This window comes from Periophthalmus magnuspinnatus, chromosome 15 (assembly GCF_009829125.3).
Source record: "Periophthalmus magnuspinnatus isolate fPerMag1 chromosome 15, fPerMag1.2.pri, whole genome shotgun sequence".
Lineage (NCBI taxonomy): Eukaryota > Metazoa > Chordata > Actinopteri > Gobiiformes > Gobiidae > Periophthalmus > Periophthalmus magnuspinnatus.
The window spans coordinates 13,804,969-13,828,539 of NC_047140.1; the positions used below are offsets into that span (position 1 = coordinate 13,804,969).

Below are 23,571 nucleotides of genomic sequence, written 5' to 3' on the forward strand. Positions count from 1 at the left end.
AAAGACCCCAAGGAGACACAGGAAGGGCATCTGGCACATAGGCATGTTGCAGAACTACAGTGTGTTGTTTTTGCAGAAGAATATTGTTCCTTAAATAACTGCAGTGTTTGTGATTTGATAATTGTGACCATTCAAATGGCAGCATCGATTGGAGAGCTCTTTTTCCAGAACACGATCGTGGCTCAGAGGTGCACTGCCTACAACAGCATGTCTGAAATTTGTACTTGAACAATTTTGATGGCAAAGTTTGATGGGAGGAACGAGAAAGGTGCCAAAGTAACATGTGCAAAGGTTAATCATCTCATCAAAATTCAAATTACCTACAGCTCGATGGTCTGTCAGAGTTTTCACAAGACCCACAAGTTCAGTATACTCTTTCATTTTAGTCAATATTCAAGCAGTTGAGTATATTCAATTTAAAGTTGCGCTATGTAACATGTGGCAGAGTGGTTATCCTCTCTCTAATGTTATATATACATGTTATATTTCTGTGTATATGTAACAGAGTTAAAAATGCACTTATTATTTTCTGTTTGTGTACTATGTTTCTTTTGATTTTATATGTGAATTTTATCATTTTGACATTTTATTTAGAAAAACCGGAAGTGCGCATTGCTCCCATGTATTTTATTTTGATAGCTTCCCTTCCCCTCTCAGTCGCATGTTGGAGACTGCAGAGGGTAAGTTCTATTGCTGTCAAAAATAATATATTTTATGAGAATAATTTAACGTTAGCAACAATACAAGAACACATGTTAATTAGACAATATTTTCACGTGCAATTAACGTATTTTGAAATGCTAATTCTAAATTTTGTAACTTTAATTTGGATTGTAAAATTTTGCTGTTAGCTTGTATTGTTACATGATACTTACACTGCAAAAATGAGGCGCCATCTCATGGTGTGTTCTCATTGTGACAGGGAGTCAATGTGAAGACATATTAACGTGTGTCTATTATGTCTGTCACAGAGAGAGAATAAAGCAGAGGCTCCATCCTATGTCGTGTTATTTGTATACGGACTGGCGAAAAGTTTGCAACTGTTACATATACTTCCTTAGCTTGTTGGCTGCTGTAGGTGTAAACGCAGAGTTTTGTAGCCCACATGTATCTCGTATCCAGGTCATGTCTCATTTCAGCTGAAACACCAGGACTTCCCACTCCCCAGACGCCTCCCGGTCCTGTGGGAATACTGAGGCATTCCACAATAGAGTGCCGAGTATCCGAGACACCTCCCTGGAGACAGGAGTAGGCAGAAACCAATCACTACAATGTCAAATCTGCAGGGTGTCTATGGGAGGTTGCTGGTTTGATTCCCTCATGATTTGTTTGCTGTTGTGCCTTTTTCTGACTGTCTGTATGGATATTTTGGTGCGATTGTGTAACGATGGAGCAGACTTGTAGCAGGTACAGTCTTCCCTGTGCTGCTCCACGTGACTCATTACTATGCAGTGAAAGTGGGTTAGCCCTACTCTGATGTAGGTTATGTGTTGTGTTTCTGCGCACAGGGACGACAGCTGTGGACAATGGACCAAGGACAAAGAAACTGTTTAAAAGTCACTTTGAATCAGATACTTTATGATTGTGTGATGCCCTTGCACAGAAAGATTCATTCCCTTATCCTGCTCCTTGAATCTGCCAGGGTTACTACCAACCCAGAAGAAGCAAGGAGGACAAGACTGATATGTGTAGCCCTCTGAATTGAGTTCTACACATTATCAATCTGAGATAGCTCTCCGAAAGCGATCGGGACATTCAAATGAATACTCCAAGCTTATTAAGTGTCACAACAGCAGAACAAGCTGAAAAATCAAACTTTGATTAAATCCAGTTGAGAGAAAAGCACAGACAACTTTCCCTCCACAATTGCACAAAGCGCTTCCCCCTGCTTGATTTTCACAAACAAAATAGTCTATTTCTACTTAAATAGGCTCAAGTATGTCCATTCTCTTCACCATGTTTGTTTTGGTTTGTTTGGGCGCTTCGCCTTTGGCTCCTCCCTCACCACAATGCGGCCCTGTGATTGGTCTGAACCACTGATGGCCAAAAAAGAGTCTGACAAGATGGATTCTCGTGAGTTTGAACTTACAAAAGTCATAAGAATTGACCTTGCGGCACAAATTGGGGTTTAGTAAAGTGGCCCTGTTTTCAGTTTGATTTGAATCTAAATATTTGTCTGTGTCGTGCTGCTGCTGTTGTTTTTCTTTGCGGAGAGTTTTTTAGACTCACACTGAGCTCCAAACGTCGATAAATCAATGAGAGAATCAGTCTGATGGATCAGGGCTGAGTCTGTAACTAAGTACTGTTTATCTGTGAAAGAGGGGAGGGAGAGAGAGAAGAGAGGTGGAGGAGGAAGAGAGAGAGGAGGTGACCTTTGTAACCAACTAACTAGTATTTTCATGGGAGGGAAAGAAAATACTGTTTACCTGAGGATATACTGAGGAAGAGGAGGGGGGGGAGTAAGCAATAGACTGGGAGGGAGAGAGGGAGAGAAGAGAAAAGGCAGGGGAGAGAGAGAGAGAGAGCGTGGGTGATATCAGTAATGTACTATTGTTTTTGTGTCATAGGGGGAGAGGAAGAGGGGAGAGAGGGGGGCGGACAGAGAGGTGACATCTGTAATCGATTTACTATTACTGCACCTGTGAGAGGAGGATACTGTAGTAATTGAGAGAGGGGTAGAAGGTGAGAGCGGGAGGGAGAGAATATATAGCAATCAAATCCAAATAGCTTTTTGAGTTGAACGCTGCAGTTATTTGGATAATAGTATGTCCTCCGCAAATAACTAAATATCCTGTCTTTTCATAGAACATTCTTGTAGTACCTGTATTTTAGATTTCTACAAACATGTTCTGAAATGTCCGTGTCTGACGACCTCTCTGTGTTTCCGTGGGGTCTTATTCTGTGTAAAAGTTGCTAATCCTATAGTTTCGTCCTCTACAAACATGTTCTGAAATGCATGAGATTCTTGTATTAGTTTATCATTTCATCCAACCCTAGAGGAAAAGTTCACATTTTAAACCTGATCAGAAGAATTGACAAAGAGACTAAAATATTAACTGAAAAACCAATACAAGAATCACATTTCAGAAGATGGTTTTACAGATTTAAACTACAGGGTTAGCAGTGTTTGTGCAGAATAAGACAAGAGATTTGCTTGTTTGCAGAGGAAATAACGGTACTCCAAAAATTGCAGCCGTTGCGATTTCCTAATTGTGTCCATTGAGATTGCAATTTCATTTTGAATACAATTAATCTTCCAGCTCTATAGGGAGAAAGGTACACGGGGAGTGAGATAGAAACAATACAAAGAAGATGAGGGAGCAAGTGTTACAAATATTGGCACTGCTTTCTCTTTGTTTGGTTGAAAATCGGTTTACAGTGAAGCATCTCAATCACTTTGACCCCTGTGACCTTTGGCATGGACAGGAAGTGGTTCCCGGAGCGGTTTCCTGTCTCTTCAGATGAGCGCTGGCTTTCTCCTCGTGTCTCGTTCCATCTCATCACAGCACGCGCCTTATGTAAGAGCGGAGAGGAGCTGTCAATCAAACTCAGAGCTGCAGAAATCACCCAGGACGAAATGTGGATAAAAATAGGTTGTGTTCGTGTGACATCACAACATTAGACTCCCTATAGTTTAAACTGAGCTGGAGGACAGGTCAGAATTATATGGTGGATTAATTTGCTGTTTAACTGTCAGATTACAGATTTGTTGATCTGGTTTATGGTTAATATCTCTGTAATTACTGGCCCTGTCCACATGCAATACAAATCTTCACAGTAGCTTCAGAAAGTGGTGCCATTATGCAACCCCAAAGACATGATTGTTGTCAGCTGAAAGGACTTTAAGGCTTAAGATTAATATGACAAGTTTGTGGAGCCAGTGCCAAACAAATAATGATAACGTTCAACATTTGTGGATCATAAATTCAGATGTCTCTTTCAAAAACAGCGAATCTCCCATAGTGTTATATAGACCCCTGCCCTCCATCTGAAATTAGGACCTCATCAGATTATAGAACGTGAACGTAACCTATTTCGGATAGAATGGACCAATATCCTATAGGAAATACTTCATTTTCACTCATAGCCAATTCCTTCTATAACTCTTCATTCGCTGTGTTTTATGTCTGAGACTCATTATGCAGATTTAAAGTGAATATTATGGGTGAGACACTTCTCTATTGTGTTTTGACATCCAATCTGAATTGACAATTACTCATGTGGCATTTGAACAGGTTTTAATTAAAGAGGGAGGGTCATGCTGAGACTTGCATCAAGCTCATGTAACTATAAACCTCCCAAGTCGTCTCGTTGGTAACTCATTTTGGTCACTGAGATTAGACTCTCTTTCCTGACAGTACCAACGGCAAACCACTTCCTTTAGCTGAACATTTTCTAAGGGCCCCTGTGTATTATATCTCCTCTCACATTAAACAGTGATGAGGATGCTGGAGCACTTACCAGATGGTTTGGTCTCTCTCTTCCAGGTTGGCACTTGTGTGAATAAGTAATAAGTCAAAGGTTAGCGTACTCTTTAGGATCACTTTTTAACTTGCCACACCTTCCAGTTCACCTGGTTCAGAGACTCTAGTCCCAGTGAGATGTGGACAAAGTTATCTCTAAATCTGGGCTCATTGAATATTGTACTAGGGAGCCAGGACAGAGTACACAAAAACCTCTTTATTTATTGTGTACAAAGAAAAAGGTTACACTTTACAGATGGTTAAAAAGCAGTCTGCATGTTGCAGGTGTATCCCTGCAAACTACACTAATGTAAGAAGGTTAAGTGCCCAGGCAACCAGTCTTATAACCCCAAGGTCCCTAAATCTTACCAAAGCAAACCATATGGGAGGCAGGCTCTTAGCAGGTGCTGACCTAGGAGCATGAGGCCCCAGAGGGGATTTCGCCTTGTGGTTATACGACCTATATGCAATCATTAGGTTATTTCTAGCACTTACATGAGAATTTACAATAACTTACACTTCACAAACCATGTTACATCATTTTAATGAAACACATATCCATGAGCACATGCAACACTTCCCAAATGTATTATTATATGATTACACATAAGAGGATAATATATGAGCATTCAATACTAGAATATGAAAATAGACTTGATATTGGGGCATCAAAAAGTCTTGGTTCAGTCCTGGCTCAGTCTTGGTTCAGTCCTGGTTCAGTCCTGGTTCAGTCCTGGTTTAGTCCATGAGAGTGAACTTGAGTGAAATGAGGTCTTCTGGTGGCACAGGTCCCCAGTTCGATTCTCAGACTGTGAGGGTGGAGTTGGCATGTTCATCCTGTGTCTGTGTGGCTTTTCTTCACTTTTTCACATGACCCATTATGCCTTTTTGAATGCTGACCAATATCTATATCAAACCATCTATATCTGTATATTCAGCCTATCACTAAAACATTAAGCTCCTCATCATTAGCTGTGCACTGTTGATATGGGGTATGCTAAAACATCGAAATATCTATAATTGTAATACTAAATTGAGTGATACAGCAGTCTATAATTTGAATCATACTTATTTTGTGACAGTGCTCCAATTTTTTAGCTTGTTTAGAGAATGGAAACAGTTATTTAATACATTTGTTCAATCAATCAATCGATATGACTTTATTTCTGCCAGAGGGGTAATTTACGTGCATAGAGCACTGTTGAGCATCTCAGTGCAGCTCAACAAGTCATCAGATCAATTGTCAGGGCAGTTTGAGTGGAGTAACAACCCTCAGGACAAAAGAGACACAAGAGGAAAGCCTCTCCTAAGCCTTACTCCGCTCGTTGTTTTTGGTCAATGATGAGATCAGTCATTCCCTCTGGAACGTCTTCTGCCTTATTTGGTGTAGAAAGACATATTCACTGCAGGTAGAGGTTTAACAAAGAAATACTGTTGGTAAAATGTATTTGCTTCTTAACATAGTAATAGATCGGTACTAGTTTTAGTATCATTAAGTATTCGGAATCAGTATTTTTGACAACCCTAGTGCCCTGTGAATTCAATGTTACTTTGAAGGATTTTGGAATATATTTATTTGTAAATACAGACCCAACACTCTGCTAGAGTCTTGGATAAACCCATTTCCAGTCTCTCATTTCCTGTGGCTGTTGTTGCTCTTCCATCTGCTCCTCTGTGCCCTCTAGAGGCGCTGCGCTGGAGCTAACAGGTCGCGTCCCTCGACTCACGACACACTTTCTGTACTGTACATCTATATGTGCACGCTCCTATATACTCTTTGCATCCCACTGTACATGCTCTGCGACCTCTGACCTCCCTACTGCTTCCTGGTTTATTTCCCGAGGGAGTTTTGATGCGTCTTATCACTCCACAAGAGCAGAGGGTTATGTGATGGACAGAAACATAAGTGGACAGATCAGGCAGGGTATAGAGCTGCACAATGTTACAATTAAATCAAAATCACTTGTTAATGTGCCTGGAGTTGTTTACCGTGTGCACTCAGGATCCTACTTTTTAAAGAGCGGTTATTAAATGCTAACTCATAATGTATTTATTTTAATGTTATATGCACTAAAAAACACATATTGTTTTATAAGTTTCAGTTTTTGATGCTTTGAGTTTCCCCTCCTTTTGCTCCCTGTGTTAAGTCACCCCCCCTTCAGAGCGCTATCGCAACACAATCAGCATGCGCCCCACTAGTGAAACTACTGTGCATCCAATCAGGGTTGTCGTGTTGCTGTGTACAGTTTTGCATCATGCTTTTGTATATTTATGGAGGTTTTTGTGTGCGACCATAAGGAAGTACTTAAACAAATCTAACTGCAATACTTCAAAAACTCTTTCTAATATATAAATTGTGCGTTTCAGCACACAATTTTGACCTCACCATTCTTTATTTACTTTATTTAATTTGTTTCATGTGATTGTAGCGCTGCTTTTTGGAACTACCACTTCGCAAAAGGTGTAACTTCCCAACACTAGATCCCTTTTTTGCCCCTGCATTTTGGATGGAATATTCAGTATTGATGATATAGATAGAAGTATTCTGTTTTAAAACTCACCGCTACTTCTTGTATTTTTGTACTTTTCTTCCGAACTTTTTTTCAACAAACTGCCACTTAACTGATGTAAAACTATGATAAATATTTACCACAAGTACTATCTCATCAAACCAAGTAGTAGTACCAAGATACTAAAATTTCAAACTCGATTTCGATAGTGATGGACTCAATATTCAATACTGATTCTGATATCACAATGATAGTAAGAAAAAATACTCTTTCTATAGAGAATAGCATATGGATTTTCAACATTAAATCGTAGTGCTTTTTTATATTACCATGTGGTCTTACATCTGTATCTTGTTTCGATACTAGCTTTAGTATCAGTTAGACAATTAGACAAACATGTAATCCTGTCATATTCACTTTAAACATTGTGTCTGTTTAAATGGGGTTTGGTTTCCCCTGTTGCATAAACGAGATGTGAGTATTGAGTTTGTGTGTGCTGCGTTCAGGTGCGGCGCGAAAATGTGGGCGTCACGTGCGTATTCCTGACAGCGTCACCAGGGAGACACGTGCATGTGGCCTGGTTCTACCCTCTCCAGAGAGCGGGGGAACTCAGAATGCATCATTAAGAGAGAGTGAGGGGTAGAGAGGGAGAGAGGGAGGAAGGAGAGAAAGGGGGACAGAGCAGGGGAACTCAAACACATCATTAGGAAAGAGAGAAGGAGGAGAAGGAAGAGTGATGAGAGAGAAAGAAAAAGGAGGGTGGCAGAGAGAGTGACAGGGGTTAGTGAAAGGGGAATGAGGAAGAAGAGATAGGAGAAAAAAGAGAGAACAGGTGGGTGACCGGTGAGACAAAGGGAGAGAGTGGAAAAGGAAGTAAAAAAGAGGAGGAAGTTGGAGTGATGGAAAGGAAAAGAGGGGAAGAGATGGGGAGATAGTGGGGAAAGGAGTGAGGAAAGAGTAGATAGAAAGGGAGGGACAGGGGGAAGACAGGTGAGGAGAAGGAATTAGAGTTAAGCAGCAAGAAAGAGGGGGAGAGTTTGTCAAGAAAGACAAGGGGAGAGAAGAGAGAGAGAATGAAGAGGGATAAGAAAAAAGGACAGAAAGAGGGGAAAGAGTAGAGAGAAAAAAGAGATGGAGAGAAAGTGATGATAAAAGGGGAGAGAAGGAAAAGAGTGGGAAAAATCAAAGAAAAGAGAAAAATATACAGGGAGAGGAAAGGTGGAGAGGGAGTAAAGAGAAGCAGGGAGAAGGAGGGAGAGAGAGAGAAGATGGAGAGAAGGAGAGAGATATTTGAAACTGAAACATTAATAGTGTGCTTGTGTGAGTATTATGAAGATGGACAGAGGGATGTGTGCACAAGGTCAAAGAAAGACACAGGAGTCACCTCTGGATCTTAGAGCAGCTGTGGATTGTTTTACTGGGATTAGATTTGCGATTTATGTTTTTATAAAAGGATTATGTGCAGTACATATTTTAAATTGACAAAAATTGACAAAATGACTGAAATCTGAACTGACAATTTATTACAAGAATCACATTTCAGAAGGTGTTTGTACAGGAGGTTTTGTTGTTTGTGGATGAAATTATGATACTTCAAAAATGGCGATTTGCTAATTGCGTTCGTACAAATTGTGATTTTGATTCAATTGATTCAAATCTTACAGCCCTATCTGAAAATCTGTCAAAACAAACAAACTAATGTTCAGGGCATAATGTGATATTTGTGCAGCACAGTACTGTCATCATTTAGATTTGTAGATATAAATCACTGCTCATGGCTTTTTGTTGTAGTAGTAAATTGCCTTCCAGGTGTCGCAGTAGTTTGGCAGTGGCTCTAGTGCATACTCTTATGTATTTAAACCCTGGTAAAATGTCTTGCTCAAGGGCACTTGTATGAACGAGTGTGTTTGTGAGAAATCTGTTGTGCTTAACAGCAAGTATCTTATGTACGTTCACTTTATTCTTCAAAGCAGTGCAAGTATCCGTATAAATTTACACTTTCAACTTTTTAAAGGTCATATTATGCAAAATTGACTCTGTGAGCTTTTGTTTGAGTAGTGTTGCATTATTAGTCTACATCTCCAAAGCTTAAAATGCTCTGTTCCTCGTAATGTCATTCAGTGGCAGTTTTCAAGTTCAGCTATCTTTTAGTTTTTGTTCAGTAGAGATTGGTAATTCTAGGATCTGAAATTATCCAAATGATTCCAGTGAACGTGTTTGGAGTTTAAAAATTCAGTGGAGCACTTCTTGTATTACCATATGACATCACACATGACAAGTGTTTTCTGTCTGAGAGAAGAACACAGCCTAAATCTTCAGGGTTTGTGTTAAACATGAATGAAACAAAACACAACTTTAGGTGTGTTTTTCATGGGGAAACATTATAAAAGATCAGAAAATAATGTAATAGCGTATGGTGTATGGGCTCTTTAATAGCACATGTATTAGTGCAACCTAATAAATGGACCTAAGTCGCAATTTCAATCAATTGCAGTCAACTGACAATGTAGTACCTGTAGTTGAGACCTCTACAACATGTTTTGAAATGTCCCTGTTTGTCAGATGCCCTCCCTGTGTGTCATATTCCCTTTCTCTGTCTCTGTGGGGTCTTATTCTGTGTAAAAGCTGCTGACTTTGTAGTTTAGTAATGGACCTCTACAAACATGTTATGAAATGCACAGGATTCTTGTGTTAGTTTGTCAGTTCAAATTGAAATATTCTCTCAAAACGTAATGCTCCTGGAGATGGTGACAATGTCAACTCTGAACAGAATCCTACTTTTTAAATATATTTCAAGTCTAATCTCCTCCGCAGTAGATCCTGGTTGAGGTCCTAGTGCAGAGCCTGTTGCTGGGTGAGATCTTGGTCTTGGGTTTGATGGATCTATGGCCTATATACAGTACAGTCTATGATAGTACTATAGGTGTAAGCGGCCCCATAACGTCACATATAACTGTCAGGCCTAATTACACACTTTGTCTTCATTAGAGTGCACGTGAACAGGTGTGCATGTGAGCCCAGGGACGGATAACAACTCTGCCACTGTAACACAGGGACGACATGCACACTCCACTCACACAGATTAGTAGTCTAACCCACAACCTCCTTACTGAGGGGAGGAGGCGGTGTTTTGTGTACCTGTGTGTAAGTTTGGAGTAAGTCGTGTTATGTCACCTCGCTGTCCTCTTCTCGCCTGTTACGTCACATCTCCATGGAAACGGTAGAGGAGGAAATTCATTCTGCTTCACTAAAAATGTGGAGAGAGAGAGGGGTGGGAGAGAGGGAGAGAGGAGGAGAGAGTGACAGAGGAGAGACAGGGAGAAAAAAAGGAGAGGAGATTAAAGAGAGTCAGTAGTAGGGATTCGTAATCTGCTATTTTGGTGAAAAAAAAGTCATATTGTCCATCCATTTTCTGCTGCTTTATCCGAGGCCGGGTCACAGAGGCAGCAGTCTGAGCAGGGAGGCCCAGGCTTCCCTTTTCACACACACTTCTTCCAGCTCTTTTGGGGGGATTCCAAGGCATTTCCAGGCCAGTCAAGAGACATATACCCTCCACCGTGTCCTGGGTTTTCTCCAGCGCCTCCTCCGGGTAGGACATGCCCGGAACACCTCCCCAGGGTGGTGTCCAGGATGCATCAGATACAGCCACCTCAGCTAGTTCCTCTCAATGTGGAGGAGCAGTGGTTCTACTTTGAGATTCTCCCGTGTGTCTGAGCTCCATGCTCTATTTCTAAAGGAGCACCCAGCCACTCTCGGAGGAAAAGCATTTTGGTTGTGCCGTTGTGGAACGTCACCTTGCTGGGAGGGAGGAGCCTGAGCTCATGCAGGAAGTTGAGAGGTACCCGATAGATGTGGTCTGGCTTACTTCCACACACAGCTTGGGTTCTGGTACTGAACTCCTCGAGAGCGGTTGACCATCCACTGCTCTGGCTTTTCCCATGGGGAGCAGAAGCGGATTACTTTTGGTTTGCTTATAGCCTCACAGCTCAGCCACCATGTGTTCATCCAAATGAATGAGAGGGTCACAGCCCTGCACCTTCGGGTCGGGGACAGGTTTCTCACTCTTGTGTCGGCCTATGGGCCAAACAGCAGTGCAGAGTAAATGGCCTCCTTTGGAGGCCCTGGGAGGGGTAATAGACACTGACCGGGCACTCCATTGTTCTGCTGGGGGACTTCAACACCCACATGAGCAACGCCAGTAATACCTGGGGAGGGATGAGTGTGAAGAACGGCCTCCTGGACACTGGAAGTAAGGGATGCTGTCAGGCTGCTATTGAGCCTTGTTGGCTCATAGGACTCCTGAGGCAGCTGACAGGTACTCACAAAAACTTGGGTTTGGGAAGAGTTTGGGGAAGCCAATGAGGAGGACTACGGGTCGGCCTCAAAGAAATTCTGGAAAAGCAGTGCTTCACCAAAACTGTTTACACTGTGGGTGTAGAGCTGCTGACCTCGACTGGGGATGTTGTCAGACGGTGGAAGAAATACTAAATTGTCCAAATTAAAAATCTAATGATTATACTGATATTAATATGTTATTGATCAAGAAAGTGATAAATGTTGTTATTGAGCCTTTCACAGATATGTAATCTTTCATTCAGCACAGGAATATTTCCAGATCACATGAAACTGGCCAGAGTTATTCCACTTTTTAAAAAAGGAAATAAAAATGATTTCTCAAATTATAGACCTGTATCACTGCTTTCGCAATTCTCAAAAATTTTAGAGAAACTATTTGTTAGCAGATTAAATTAATTTATTGAAAAATACAAAATTTTAAGTAAGAGCCAATATGGATTTTGTTCCAATCATTCAACCGCCACAGCATTAATGGACCTGGCTGAAGAAATCACCAATGCCATGGACAAGAAACAATATTTAGTTAGTATCTTTGTCGATCTTCAAAAAGCATTTGATACTCTAGATCATGAAATATTGTTACAGAAATTATACAAGTATGGTATACGAGGTGTACCACACAAATGGGTCAAGTTACTTAACGAACTGTTATCAATTTGTGGAAATCAACAACATAAAATCAGAACATCGTCAAGTAACGTGTGGGGTACCCCAAGGTTCGGTCTTAGGGCCAGTACTTTTTCTCCTTTATGTTAATGATATTATGTCAAAATTACTAAATTGCATCTTGTTTGCTGATGATACCACATTATTTTACTCCGGAAAAAACATAAAGGAGGTTATAAAGAATGTAGAAGATGAGTTTCAAAAAATATTAAAATGGTTCAATGCTAACAAACTATCTACAAACATTAGTAAAACTAAATTTATGATCTTTAGTTGTAAAAAGAAAGATTTAGAGGTAATATTATTCACACAAGGATTAGAGATAGAAGTACATTTAGTTTTTTAGGAGTTATTATTGATGAGCAGCTGACGTGGAAATCCCACATAGAGCAAGTAAGATCAAAAGTATCACAAACCATAGCTGTATTACACAAGGTAAAAGAGTCTCTCAACAAAGATGCATTGTTCTTATTGTATTTCTATTGTATTTGTATTGTTATTGTAAACACATTGATTGTTCCATATATGACATATTGCATTGACGTGTGGGGAAGTGCTTGCAAAACCTACATTGAACCAGTTTTTCTTTTACAGAAGCGTGCTATTAGAATTATCAATGGAAGTAGTTATAGGGCACACACAAATCCAATTTTTCTTCAATTAGAAATGTTGAAATTTAACGAATTGGTGGAATATAGCATTCTCAAAACCATGTATAAAACTCATCAAAAAGTATTACCAGAGAAGTTGCAAAATAGATTTCTAAAGAGAGAAAGTAGATATCAATTAAGAGGAACTGATTTATTTTCTAAGCCAGAGTTTAGAACAAAACTAAAGGAAAGATGTATTTCAATCAAGGGAGTCAGTCTTTGGAACAGTCTTGAAAGTAATAATAAAGAATCCAAGTCCATTTACATGCTTAAGAAAAGCTTGAAATTATCATTATTAAGAAAGTATATAACTGCTATGTGACAGGATGATTTTGTGTTTTTTTTTTTGTAAAGTAGCTGTGCATCTAAGTTTGATTTTGTATAATGTAACAGTGCAACACACTGGAAGGAATAAGAGTCAGAGTTGATAAGGGGCAGATATTATAAGCTTCATCTGTCCTTCATCTTTTCCGAGGAGGAAACAGAGACTGAGAACTCAGACTCATTCATCACCCTGGCTGAAGTCACTGAGGTGGTTGACAAACTCCTTGGTGGCAAGGCTCCAGGAGGGATGAGATCTGTCCTGAATATTGTAAGTCTCTGGATGTTGTGGGGTTGTCTTGGCTGACACTTCTCTGCAACATTGCATAGCGGTTAGCGACAATACCTCTGGACTGGCAAACCGGGATGGTGGTCCCTTTGTTTAAGAAGCCTCCCTGGATAAGGTCTATTCCAGGGTATTGTAGTAGAGAATCTGACTAATAGTCGAACCTCGGATCCAGGAGGAGCAGTGTGGTTTTCATCCCGGTCGCAGAACACTGGACCAGCTCTATATTCTCCATCGGGTGCTCAAGGGTTTATGGGAGTTTGCCCAACCAGTCCACATGTGCTTTGTGGATCTGTACATTACATAATCCACACCTAGTCGGGAGAGGATGGAAGAGGGGAGAGAGGGGGAGAGAGGGGGAGAAGGGGCAGAAAGGAGTGGGAGAAGAGAAAGAGTATGGAAAGAAGGAAATGGGGAAGAGAAAGGGGAAAGGGAGTAGAGAGAGAAACGCCTAAATTTCTCTGAAAGATCTCAGATCTTAATTTGTGGTAACAATTTGGTTAATTGGTGGTCAAAAATTTGGTAAATTGTGGGTATGAATTCCATTTTGCTGTGATGAAATAGGCCACAAATTAGATTAATTAATCAGGTGGGCTCGGTACATTTCAGCCTCTTTTCCATTGGCATGGTTCGCTTGGGGCCACCTTGGAGCTGGTCTGTTTTGGTGTGGCTCCCTCCAACCCAATTGTTTCCATGCTCCAGACACGGCTCCAGGTCCAGGGGCAGGGCTCTTCTACATGAGACACTGACGTCACCCAAACATTACAAATGACCCTTGTCTCTTTTAGACTTTCCTACTTTCAGTTTTAAATGATAATACCCATTGTACTGGTAGACTACAGCCCTATGTTGGGCCTGCTGTTTGTGCACTCATTCTGTGTTACATAAACCATCTGCGCCCAGAGCTCCCACTGTCTTTGAACGTGGTTTTACCAAAGACACAGCTGCTATGTTAACTCGGTCTGAAGAGTCATGTGATTTTGTTTTCTGTTTCAGGACGGTCGTACATGATGGAGGGAGGAGGAAGAGGAGAAGAGAGAGGAGGAAGAGGAGGGATCCAGAGGCATCTCCTACAGCACTACCACCAGAATGAATCCCGGCTGTACGCTGAAGCCGACAACCACAAAAACTGCACTGAACCAGGTACCAACCAAAATATGATGCAACCTGCCCAGTAATAACCGGAGATGAGTAATTGACAGTGATATCACGCTGGGGGACTTCTACATGCGTGTCTATTGCAGAATGTTCAGCAATTACCTTGGTGACACAATGTACACCATAGCAAATTGCCAAACCATCAAAAAGTTTTTAAATAGTTTGAAACTCAAGAAAAACACTAAATAGATTTATACAACACATTTTCAGGACCCTGTGATCAGAACCAGCGATGGTCCTGTTTGATTTTCAAGAAAAAGGTGAGAGTGACTAACTGAAAAACTATTGGCTAATGCTAACTAGCTTGAGACTGTAATGCTATTTAAAAGGGATTTGTTTAATAGCACAAATTAGCTCTCCTGTAATTTCAGCTAAGTCAGCTCTTTTGATCAGATTGTGTTAAAACAAAGCTCACATTAAAGTCTAGCTTCAGATTGTTATCAGACCCCCGGGAAATGCTGATGACATTAGCTGCAAAATATCAATAGGGCTATACTCATGTACTTGTCAGTGTATGTGTCATAATGTACAAACATTGTCCTTCTATATTTTATCCCTACCCATTTTTGTCTAAATGTGTACTTTTGTAGTGAAGGTTTGCTGACTGAGGAGTGTCAGTTTAATCCATATTTTTCTTAGTTAGTTTTTAGTTAGTTTATTGGTTTATTTTAACATGGACCATGTGCAAAAATATCATAATCTCGTAAAAGAAGATATGCTTTACACCAGACTTGGCTAAAGCAAGTCCATCTGCAGTCCCCAGGCAGGTTACAAACAATTAAAATGCACTTAAGTATCCAGTCATTTACAATCAAACCATACATTCACCCATTCTTTCATTTAAAACATTACACTCCACATTTCCACATTTAAAGTATATGTCAAACATTACCATATAACCTCCCACGTGCAAATCAGTGTTGACAGAGCTGACTCCCTAAAAGGACATTTCTATCATTATAAGAGAAGTCCCTCAGGTCAGAAGAAAGTTTCAGTCTGTCTGGGAGCTTGTTCCCTTCTCTCTTGTCCTTGTATGAGAAAGCTGTCTGTGCAAAGGCTGAGCTCTTTTTGGTTAGTCATTGTTTAGCACCAGTATGGGAATAGTGTTGTCCTATATCAAATCTGGTTTAGCCCTAGTTTAGATCTGGTGGTACTCTGGTGGTTCAAATATTTTCTTAGGTTGTACTTGATGTAAAAGGTTTGTCAGACTCCTCAGCTCCCCCTGGTGTGTGAATGCTCCTAACTTTCATCTGAATCATATCACCGAACCTTACAATCTCTTACAATGTCTGATATTTATAGACATCATTATTCACTTTGACATAATTGGCCCAAAATCCTGATTATTGTAGCTCATGTCCAACACAGGAAGAGAAGGCAACACAGAGGTTCAGGTACATTCTGAGCAGAGACGGGAGCGGAGACGGGAGCGGAGACGGGAGCGGAGACGGGAGCGGAGACGGGAGCGGAGACGGGAGCGGAGACGGGAGCGGAGACGGGAGAGATGACGGGAGCACAGACAGGAGCGGAGACAGGAGCACAGACAGGAGCGGAGACAGGAGCACAGACAGTAACGGAGATGGGAGTACAGACAGGAGCGGAGACGGGAGCGGAGACAGGAGCACAGACAGTAACGGAGACGGGAGTACAGACAGGAGCGGAGACGGGAGCGGAGACAGGAGCACAGACGGGAGCACAGACAGGAGCACAGACACAGGAGCGGAGACAGGAGCACAGACAGGAGCACAGACACAGGAGCAGAGACGGGAGCACAGACAGGAGCAGACTAAAGTAGAGACATAAAATTTAAGGAGAAGGAGAGAGAACGCCTGAAGTGAAATCCCATCTCTTCAAAACCCCCTTTCAATAACTTTACATAAGGAGACAAACAGACAGAAGATAAAAGCGCCTTTGGATATCTTGAAAAGCATAATAACGCTCCTGCGCACACATGACTACATTTGATACGGACGTCATATTGGCAGTGGTGAATTAGCCACTTCTCCATTTCTGTTGTCATTAAATGTCATATTAAATCGCAGACAATGATTTATCTTAAAAATGCTTAAAATCATACCCTTGCCAGGTAAGGCAAGAGTGGTGAGAATGAAGAGAGAAAGAGGCAGAGGAAGAGGAGCGAGCACCCATATGAAGACACTTGTGATGCTATTTTCATGTCAGCTTTGTGATTCTAAGATTTTCTCATTTAATCTTGTTTAAATGTTTTGTCCTGGTTTAGTCCTGATTTAGTCCTGGTTTAGTCCTGGTTTAGTCCTGGTTTAGTCCTGGTTTAGTCCTGGTTTAGTCCTGGTTTAGCCTTAATTTAGTCCTAGTTTAGTCCCTGGTTTAGTAGATGTTTAGTCCTAGTTTAGACCTGGTTTGGTCCTGATTTAATCCTGGTCTAGTCTTGGTTTAGTTCTGGTTTAGTCCTGATGTAGTCTTGGTTTACTCCCTGGTTTAGCCCTGGTTTAGTTCTAGTTTAGTCCTGGCTTAGTCCTCGTTTAGTCCCTGATTTAGTCCCTGGTTTAGTCCCTGGTTTAGTCCCTGGTTTAGTCCTGGTTTGGTCCTGGTTTAATCCTGGGCTAGTCTTGGTTTTAATTCTGGTGTAATTCTGGTTTAGTCTTGATTTATTCCTGGTTTAGACCTGGTTTGGTCTGGTTTAATCCTGGTCTAGTCTTGCTTTAGTCCTGGTTTGGTCCTGGTTTAATCCTGGTCTAGTCTTGCTTTAGTCCTGGTTTGGTCCTGGTTTAATCCTGGTCTAGTCTTGCTTTAGTCCTGGTTTGGTCCTGGTTTAATCCTGGTCTAGTCTTGCTTTAGTCCTGGTTTGGTCCTGGTTTAATCCTGGTCTAGTGTTGCTTTAGTCCTGGTTTGGTCCTGGTTTAATCCTGGTCTAGTCTTGCTTTAGTCCTGGTTTGGTCCTGGTTTAATCCTGGTCTAGTCTTGCTTTAGTCCTGGTTTGGTCCTGGTTTAATCCTGGTCTAGTCTTGCTTTAGTCCTGGTTTGGTCCTGGTTTAATCCTGGTCTAGTCTTGCTTTAGTCCTGGTTTGGTGTGTACTTGTTTAGTTGTTTTCCTGTGGTCTGCTCTGAGCATTCTCCCAAATTCCTCAGTTCCTTTTACGAGTTGGTTTGTGCCAGACCTCCTCTGATCTCACTGTAAACACCCCCACCCCCCCACCCCCACCACCACCACCACCCCCCCACCTCACATGCACACTCATCGTCACGTGCACACTCATTCAAACGTGCACTCTCGCAGATTTCATGCACTTTTTTTGGGATGCCGTTGTAAATTTTTGTGTTATTTTTAGCCGATTTGTACATATAATAGGCCTTTTGAAAGAGAGAGGGAGAGAAGGAGAGCGATAGAAAGAGAGAGGGAGCGAGAAAGTCATGGGGATAGAGAGACACAGAAAGGAAGAAGGCAAGGCAGACAGAGATTACAGAATAGAGAGAGACGGGGACTGAAGAGAGGCAAGAGTGACCAAAAATGAAGGGGAGAGAGAGAAAGAGACAGATGGAAAAAGAGAGAGGTGAAGAGGGAAGGAACAGGAAGGGGAGAGGTGGGAGAGAGGAAAAGAGAGGGAAGAGAGGGGCAAAGAGAGGTAGAGAGTGATAGTGGAAGAATAGAGATGAGAGAGAGGGGGAGAGTGAAGACTGGGGAAGAGAGACAGAAAGTGAGAGCGGAGGAGAGAGAGGGGGGGGTAAAAAGGAAGGAAGAAGGGGGGCAAAGTTAAGAGAAATGGAGAAAGGCAGAGAGAAACAGAGAGAGGTGAAGGGAGAGGGGAAAGAAGGGGGAGGGACTGAAGGAGGGACACTGAAAAGAAGGAGAAGAGAGGTAAATAAAGAAACAGGTGGGGAGATGAGAGAGAGGAGAGAAAGCAGGGACAAGAGATACTGAAGAGAAAGAATGAGAGAAAATAGAGACGGGGCAGATTAGAGGCAGGGGAGAGAAAGTGAGTGAGAGAGGGAGAGATAGAGGAGAGTGAAGGGAGAAGGAAAGGGGATACAGAGTAGAGAGAGAAAGTGAGAAAGAGAGGGAGGTAAAGGGAGAGGGAGACAGAAGAGAGGCGGATATAGAAAGACAGAGGGGGTGAAGGAAAGGGAAAGGGGACAAAATTGAAAAAGAAAGAGCAGAAAGATGGGGAGAGAGAGATGGGTTGAAGGTAGAGGGAGGGAAGTGAGGGGAAGAGAGACAAAAAGTGTGAGAGAGAGAAAAGGAGAGAGTGAAAAAACAGAGAGGGAGAGAGACTGGGAGAGGGGATACCAGAGCTGCAAACTGCACCACTTCACAGTCACTTTTAGTGCAGTATTAGTTAAACAAATCTTCAGGTCTTCAGATATCACACACCTCACCACGTGCACTCCCGCCGCATGTTTCCGTGCACTTTTTTGGGTTGCCGCGGTGATTCGTGGGGTTATTTTTAGCCTAGTAGAGTGGTCTCCTGAAAGCCTAATTACATCAATGTGGATTATTTTCGCTTGACTAAAACAGGCGCGTTCGGTGCCTCTAGCGCTGCTCCTCTCCACTCGCTCACATAAAAAGACAAAACCAAAACCGAAAAGAACAAAACATTGGTCAGATTGTGAGAGGCCATTTTGCTGTTGTCCCTGTAGTGTTGCCTACTAAAATTTCAAAACTCCATTTCGATACTAAGGAATAGACTTGATACTCGATGCTGATTCTGATATCATGGGGATAATAAAAAAACACTTTCTTTAGACCATAGAATGTGATTTTCAGCATTAAATCATGGTACTTTCTTTTATTTTACCATGTGGTCTTATATCTGTGTAATCCCTCAGTCTATGTGTCTTATACTTGTTCTGATACAGCTCAAGATCATTTAATCCAGGAAAGGTCCATTTCTGTCCTGTGAATGTGACGTTTTTTTGTATCGATACTTGCTCCAATGAGTATCTAGTTTCGATCCTAGTTGTAGTATCGATTAGTATCTGATTTCCAGTGCTATGTACAGCCCTAGTTCCCTGTGGTTTTGTGGAGGCTTTGTAAGCGCTCAGAGGTAAACCATGTGAGGAGGATGACAAAAATGGGATTCTTCCTCTGTAAATGTGAAGAGTGGTGTTATGCAATCGTCCACAACAGCAGAGTCCAAACAGGAGGAGTTTGTGTGGGATTTCTTTGGATTCAAACACGAATGAGTGAATATATATACGATAAACAGTACATCACAAAAGTATTGATATAACATTAGTTATCTGGACTATACAGACTCTAAAATAGGTCTGTGACTATAACAAATTTTGAAATGCAATATATTCCTGAAGAAAATATAGATGATAAACGATAATATTAAAAACCATCATGGCTTGGACACAAAAACCCTAAAGCAGGATTTCCTCAAAAAAAGAAACAAAAAATAAACTATTTTATTTGTACAGTATTTTTAATGAACACAAGCTGCAATAAACCAATGAAACACGTAATGCGTCATAGAAGTAGGCCGGTCATGATCATTTAAATTTTGATATACTGCTGATATAGACAATAAATGATAATATTGAAAGTACTGCCACTGACACAATAACCCAAGAGCAGATTTAAACCACAAAAACTATTCTAAATCTACAATATTTTGAAAAAAACAAACAAAAACAAAACTCATTGGCTATAATAATTAAAAATCAGAAATAAACATTTTAGTACTTAGTTTGCATCTGTAATGAGTCATAGAAATTATTAATCCAACCTTCTTTGGCACAAATTGTATATAGCCAAAAAGTAACCAAAAATTTCCCAATAGTGCAAATAAAAAAAAAATAAAAATGTATCCAGCTTTTATACACTGAACGATAAGTCAATATAGTAATTATTGTGACAGGCCTACATAGAAGTTATTTATTCAGCCTACGACAGCTCAAATCTTCAGAAAAGTACAAAAAAAATGAGCAAATTCCCCACAGTGCAAAGAAAAATTGCCCCTGATAAATATTAAATCCCAAAAATGATGCCAGCTCTCATGTATTGAACGATAAGTCGATGTAGTATTAATCAAGACAGGCCTACTCTAAAACATGTACTTAAAGATGTTTTATAACAAAGACAGTGGCATTATTAAAGCAAAATGTCAAAAAAGAATAAGCAATTACAAATTTGTATCAATAATACATTTAATTTTGTATTTAAAAAGTCTCAATGTGCAATAGAAATAACAGTTTAAGTGGTCGATTAACTGAAAAATTAATCAGAATGAACTTCTCACACAAATTATGATTATCCTTATAAATCATCACAGGCAAAGCAATAACATCACCATGGAGACAAGCAGGAAATAGAGGAAATAGACCCTTCACCAGAAATGTTCCATAGTGCAGCTTTAAATATTGCACACATTCATTTAAAAAAAAAAAAAAACCAAAAAAAAAAACAAACCTCTGTTTCCATTGTGTTCCGCGTAGAATGGAGACTGAAACGTATCTGGTCAGTAACCACTGTGTGTTAATGAAGTGTGTATTAATGTGATCGTGATTAGTCTTTGGCAGAGAGAGGCTCACATGATTGAATTAAGCTGAACAAGTCATTTTCTGCTTCATTTAAACCCCAGAGTGAGAGAGGGAGAGGAAATTGGGACAGAGAGGAGAGAGAGTGATGGACAGAAGGGCAGAGAAAAGGTGAGAAGGGTTTATAGAGGAGGGAGAGAGAGATGGAGGAGTGAGGATTGAGAAGAGAGAGAGACAGGGAGAAGGGAGAGAAAAAGAGGGAGGGAAAGGGGAGATGGAAAGTTGATTAGTTGTGTAGTGAAGCCAATTTACCATACTGTAACATACCTCCTTGTGAAGGCCTCATCTCTGAAGCTAAGCAGAGCTCTGGTTAGTACTTGGATGGGAGACCGTTGGGAATATCAGGTGCCACAGTGGGGCCGTAGTGGCTCTGGTGGCATTTGTTTCATTAGGCAAGATACTTCATCCACCTTAACCTAGTACCATTGTGGACAGTGGACTTCATCACTAACTATATTTACAACACATTTAAACTCAGCCTATATTACCTGATACCTTTCCCACGTGGCTGTTATTTGCCTGTAATGAGTCGGACGCCCCCTGCTGTTTGTTTGGGGGCAGGCAACTAAGAATAGCAGCTGATCCTGAGGCTGTTTATTATGGGATGTAATGAACCGGTGCGGGAGCAGCCCAGAGGCGTGACCGAGGGATAAACCCAAAAACTACAAAACTACAGACAATTAGCCTAGCGCCCGCGGAGATGTCACACCCGCAGCATGTGTGTAGCACATTTGGCTAACTCACCGCTAATTACAAGCTAATGAGGAAGAGCTAGACTGGTTTTACATTGATGGAGAGGCAGAGAGAGGGAGAGAAATACAGAGATGGAGAGAGCGAGAGGGAGAGATACAGGAAGAGAGTGCGATATAGAGAGGGAGACAGTGATGTAGAGATGGAGAGGGTGATATAGAGATGGAAAGAAAGAGAGATGGAGAGACACATGGTGAAATAGAGATGGAGAGAGAGGGGGAGAGATATACAGATGGAAAGATGGAGAGAGCAATAAAGAGATGGAGAGAGAGATAGAGAGATATAGAGATGGAAAGATGGAGAGAGAGATAAAGAGATGGAGAGAGAGTTGGAGAGATATGAAGGAAGTCTGATGTCTGCTCAAAACCACATGCAGAGGATTGGCTGTAGACCGTTAAAAAGGCTAAGCTGATCATTGACCCTAAAATAAAATGTAATTACTGTCCAATTAAAATTAGATCAGTGCTGCCCTAGCATCATCAACCTCATGTGAGTCTTGTCATATGGTCTTCCAAAATCACAATTACAATCATGTTTTATCTTATTTCTGATGGATTACCACAATTTGCCTTAATATTTTTACTAGATAAAGTACAAAAGTAAACTATTTGTATCTAGGTTTATATATGAACTGATAAACTACAAGAATCCTATGTTCATAAAGGTCTAAACTATCGGTAGAACAAGATTTATCTATAAAAAGACAGAATTGTTATTTGTAGAAGACATTCAATTATTTAGAGAGGAGGTATGATGCAAAATTGACTTTTTGGCATTTTCTACCATGTTGTAACGTTGTTCCCTCATCAAAAACATGCCTGAAAAGGTTTTAGATGTCATTCACGCATGTTTGAGTATTTTTGTCATCTGTCCTGGGCCCTGTTCGAACCCTCTTTGCGGTTAGCCTTAAGATTCTGTGCAATGCTCCGCCCACAGGTCTGCGTCACCCAGGTTCTCGCACGGCCATTTTCCATAACAATACAAAAGCATGAACTGAGCTCTGAACAGTGAGTGACTTAGCACGCAGAGCATTTTCAAAACAGTAAAGGTAGCATGGTGATATAAATACGTCATGTGCTAGCAGTTAATACCCCACACAGAAGTGTAATACCCGAATTGATAAATGCGCCAACTCAAATAGTGATTACATTGTGAGTATGCAGTCCTCCTCCTAAGCACATGCAGTCAGTATTTTTCCTCTGTTGAAATGCAGCAGTGTGTGTGTGTGTGTGTGTCCCTTTGTCAAACACACACACACACGTATTTACACACGCACTGGGACAGGTGACATCGGCCCGCGTTTCCATGGCAACAGGGAAAGTGGCTGGGCGCAATCCACCGGGAAAAATCGTCAGGTTTTACAACATGGAAAATATTGGAATAGGAGAGCAGCTATAATATATGTTACAGAAGAGAGAGAGTGAATATGTGTGCAGAGGAGGAACAATGTAAATATGGTATAGAGGAGGGTATATGGTACTGAGTAGGGATAGTGAGGATATGGTACAGAGGAAGGACAGTGAATATATGATACAGAGGAGCTGCCAGAAAACGGGAGGCCTAGAGACCAGAGGATGCAGAGGAAAGGTTCAGATGAAGCAGAAGATGCAGAGGAAAGGGTAAGACTGAGCAGAGGATGCAGAGGAGAGGGTAAGACTGAGCAGAGGATGCAGAGGAGAGGGTTAGATTGAGCAGAGGATGCAGAGGAGAGGGTTAGATGAAGCAGAAGATGCAGAGGAGAGGGTTAGATGAAGCAGAAGATGCAGAGGAGAGGGTTAGATGAAGCAGAGGATGCAGAGGAGAGGGTTAGATTGAGCAGAGGATGCAGAGGAGAGGGTCAAATTGAGCAGAGGATGCAGAGGAGAGGGTTAGATGAAGCAGAAGATGCAGAG

At 41.2% G+C, this 23,571-nt stretch overlaps 1 protein-coding gene across 1 annotated transcript in view; it reads left to right on the plus strand.

Moving 5' to 3' along the window:
- Nucleotides 1-23,571, plus strand: part of slc24a3 (solute carrier family 24 member 3) — a 58,683-nt gene that overhangs the window by 14,676 nt on the left and 20,436 nt on the right. Inside the window, exons 3-4 of the mRNA XM_055227476.1 lie at nucleotides 5,235-5,251; nucleotides 14,316-14,395. Of these exons, the coding sequence (XP_055083451.1) occupies nucleotides 5,235-5,251; nucleotides 14,316-14,395 (97 nt within the window). The remainder of the gene's footprint in view (nucleotides 1-5,234; nucleotides 5,252-14,315; nucleotides 14,396-23,571) is intronic.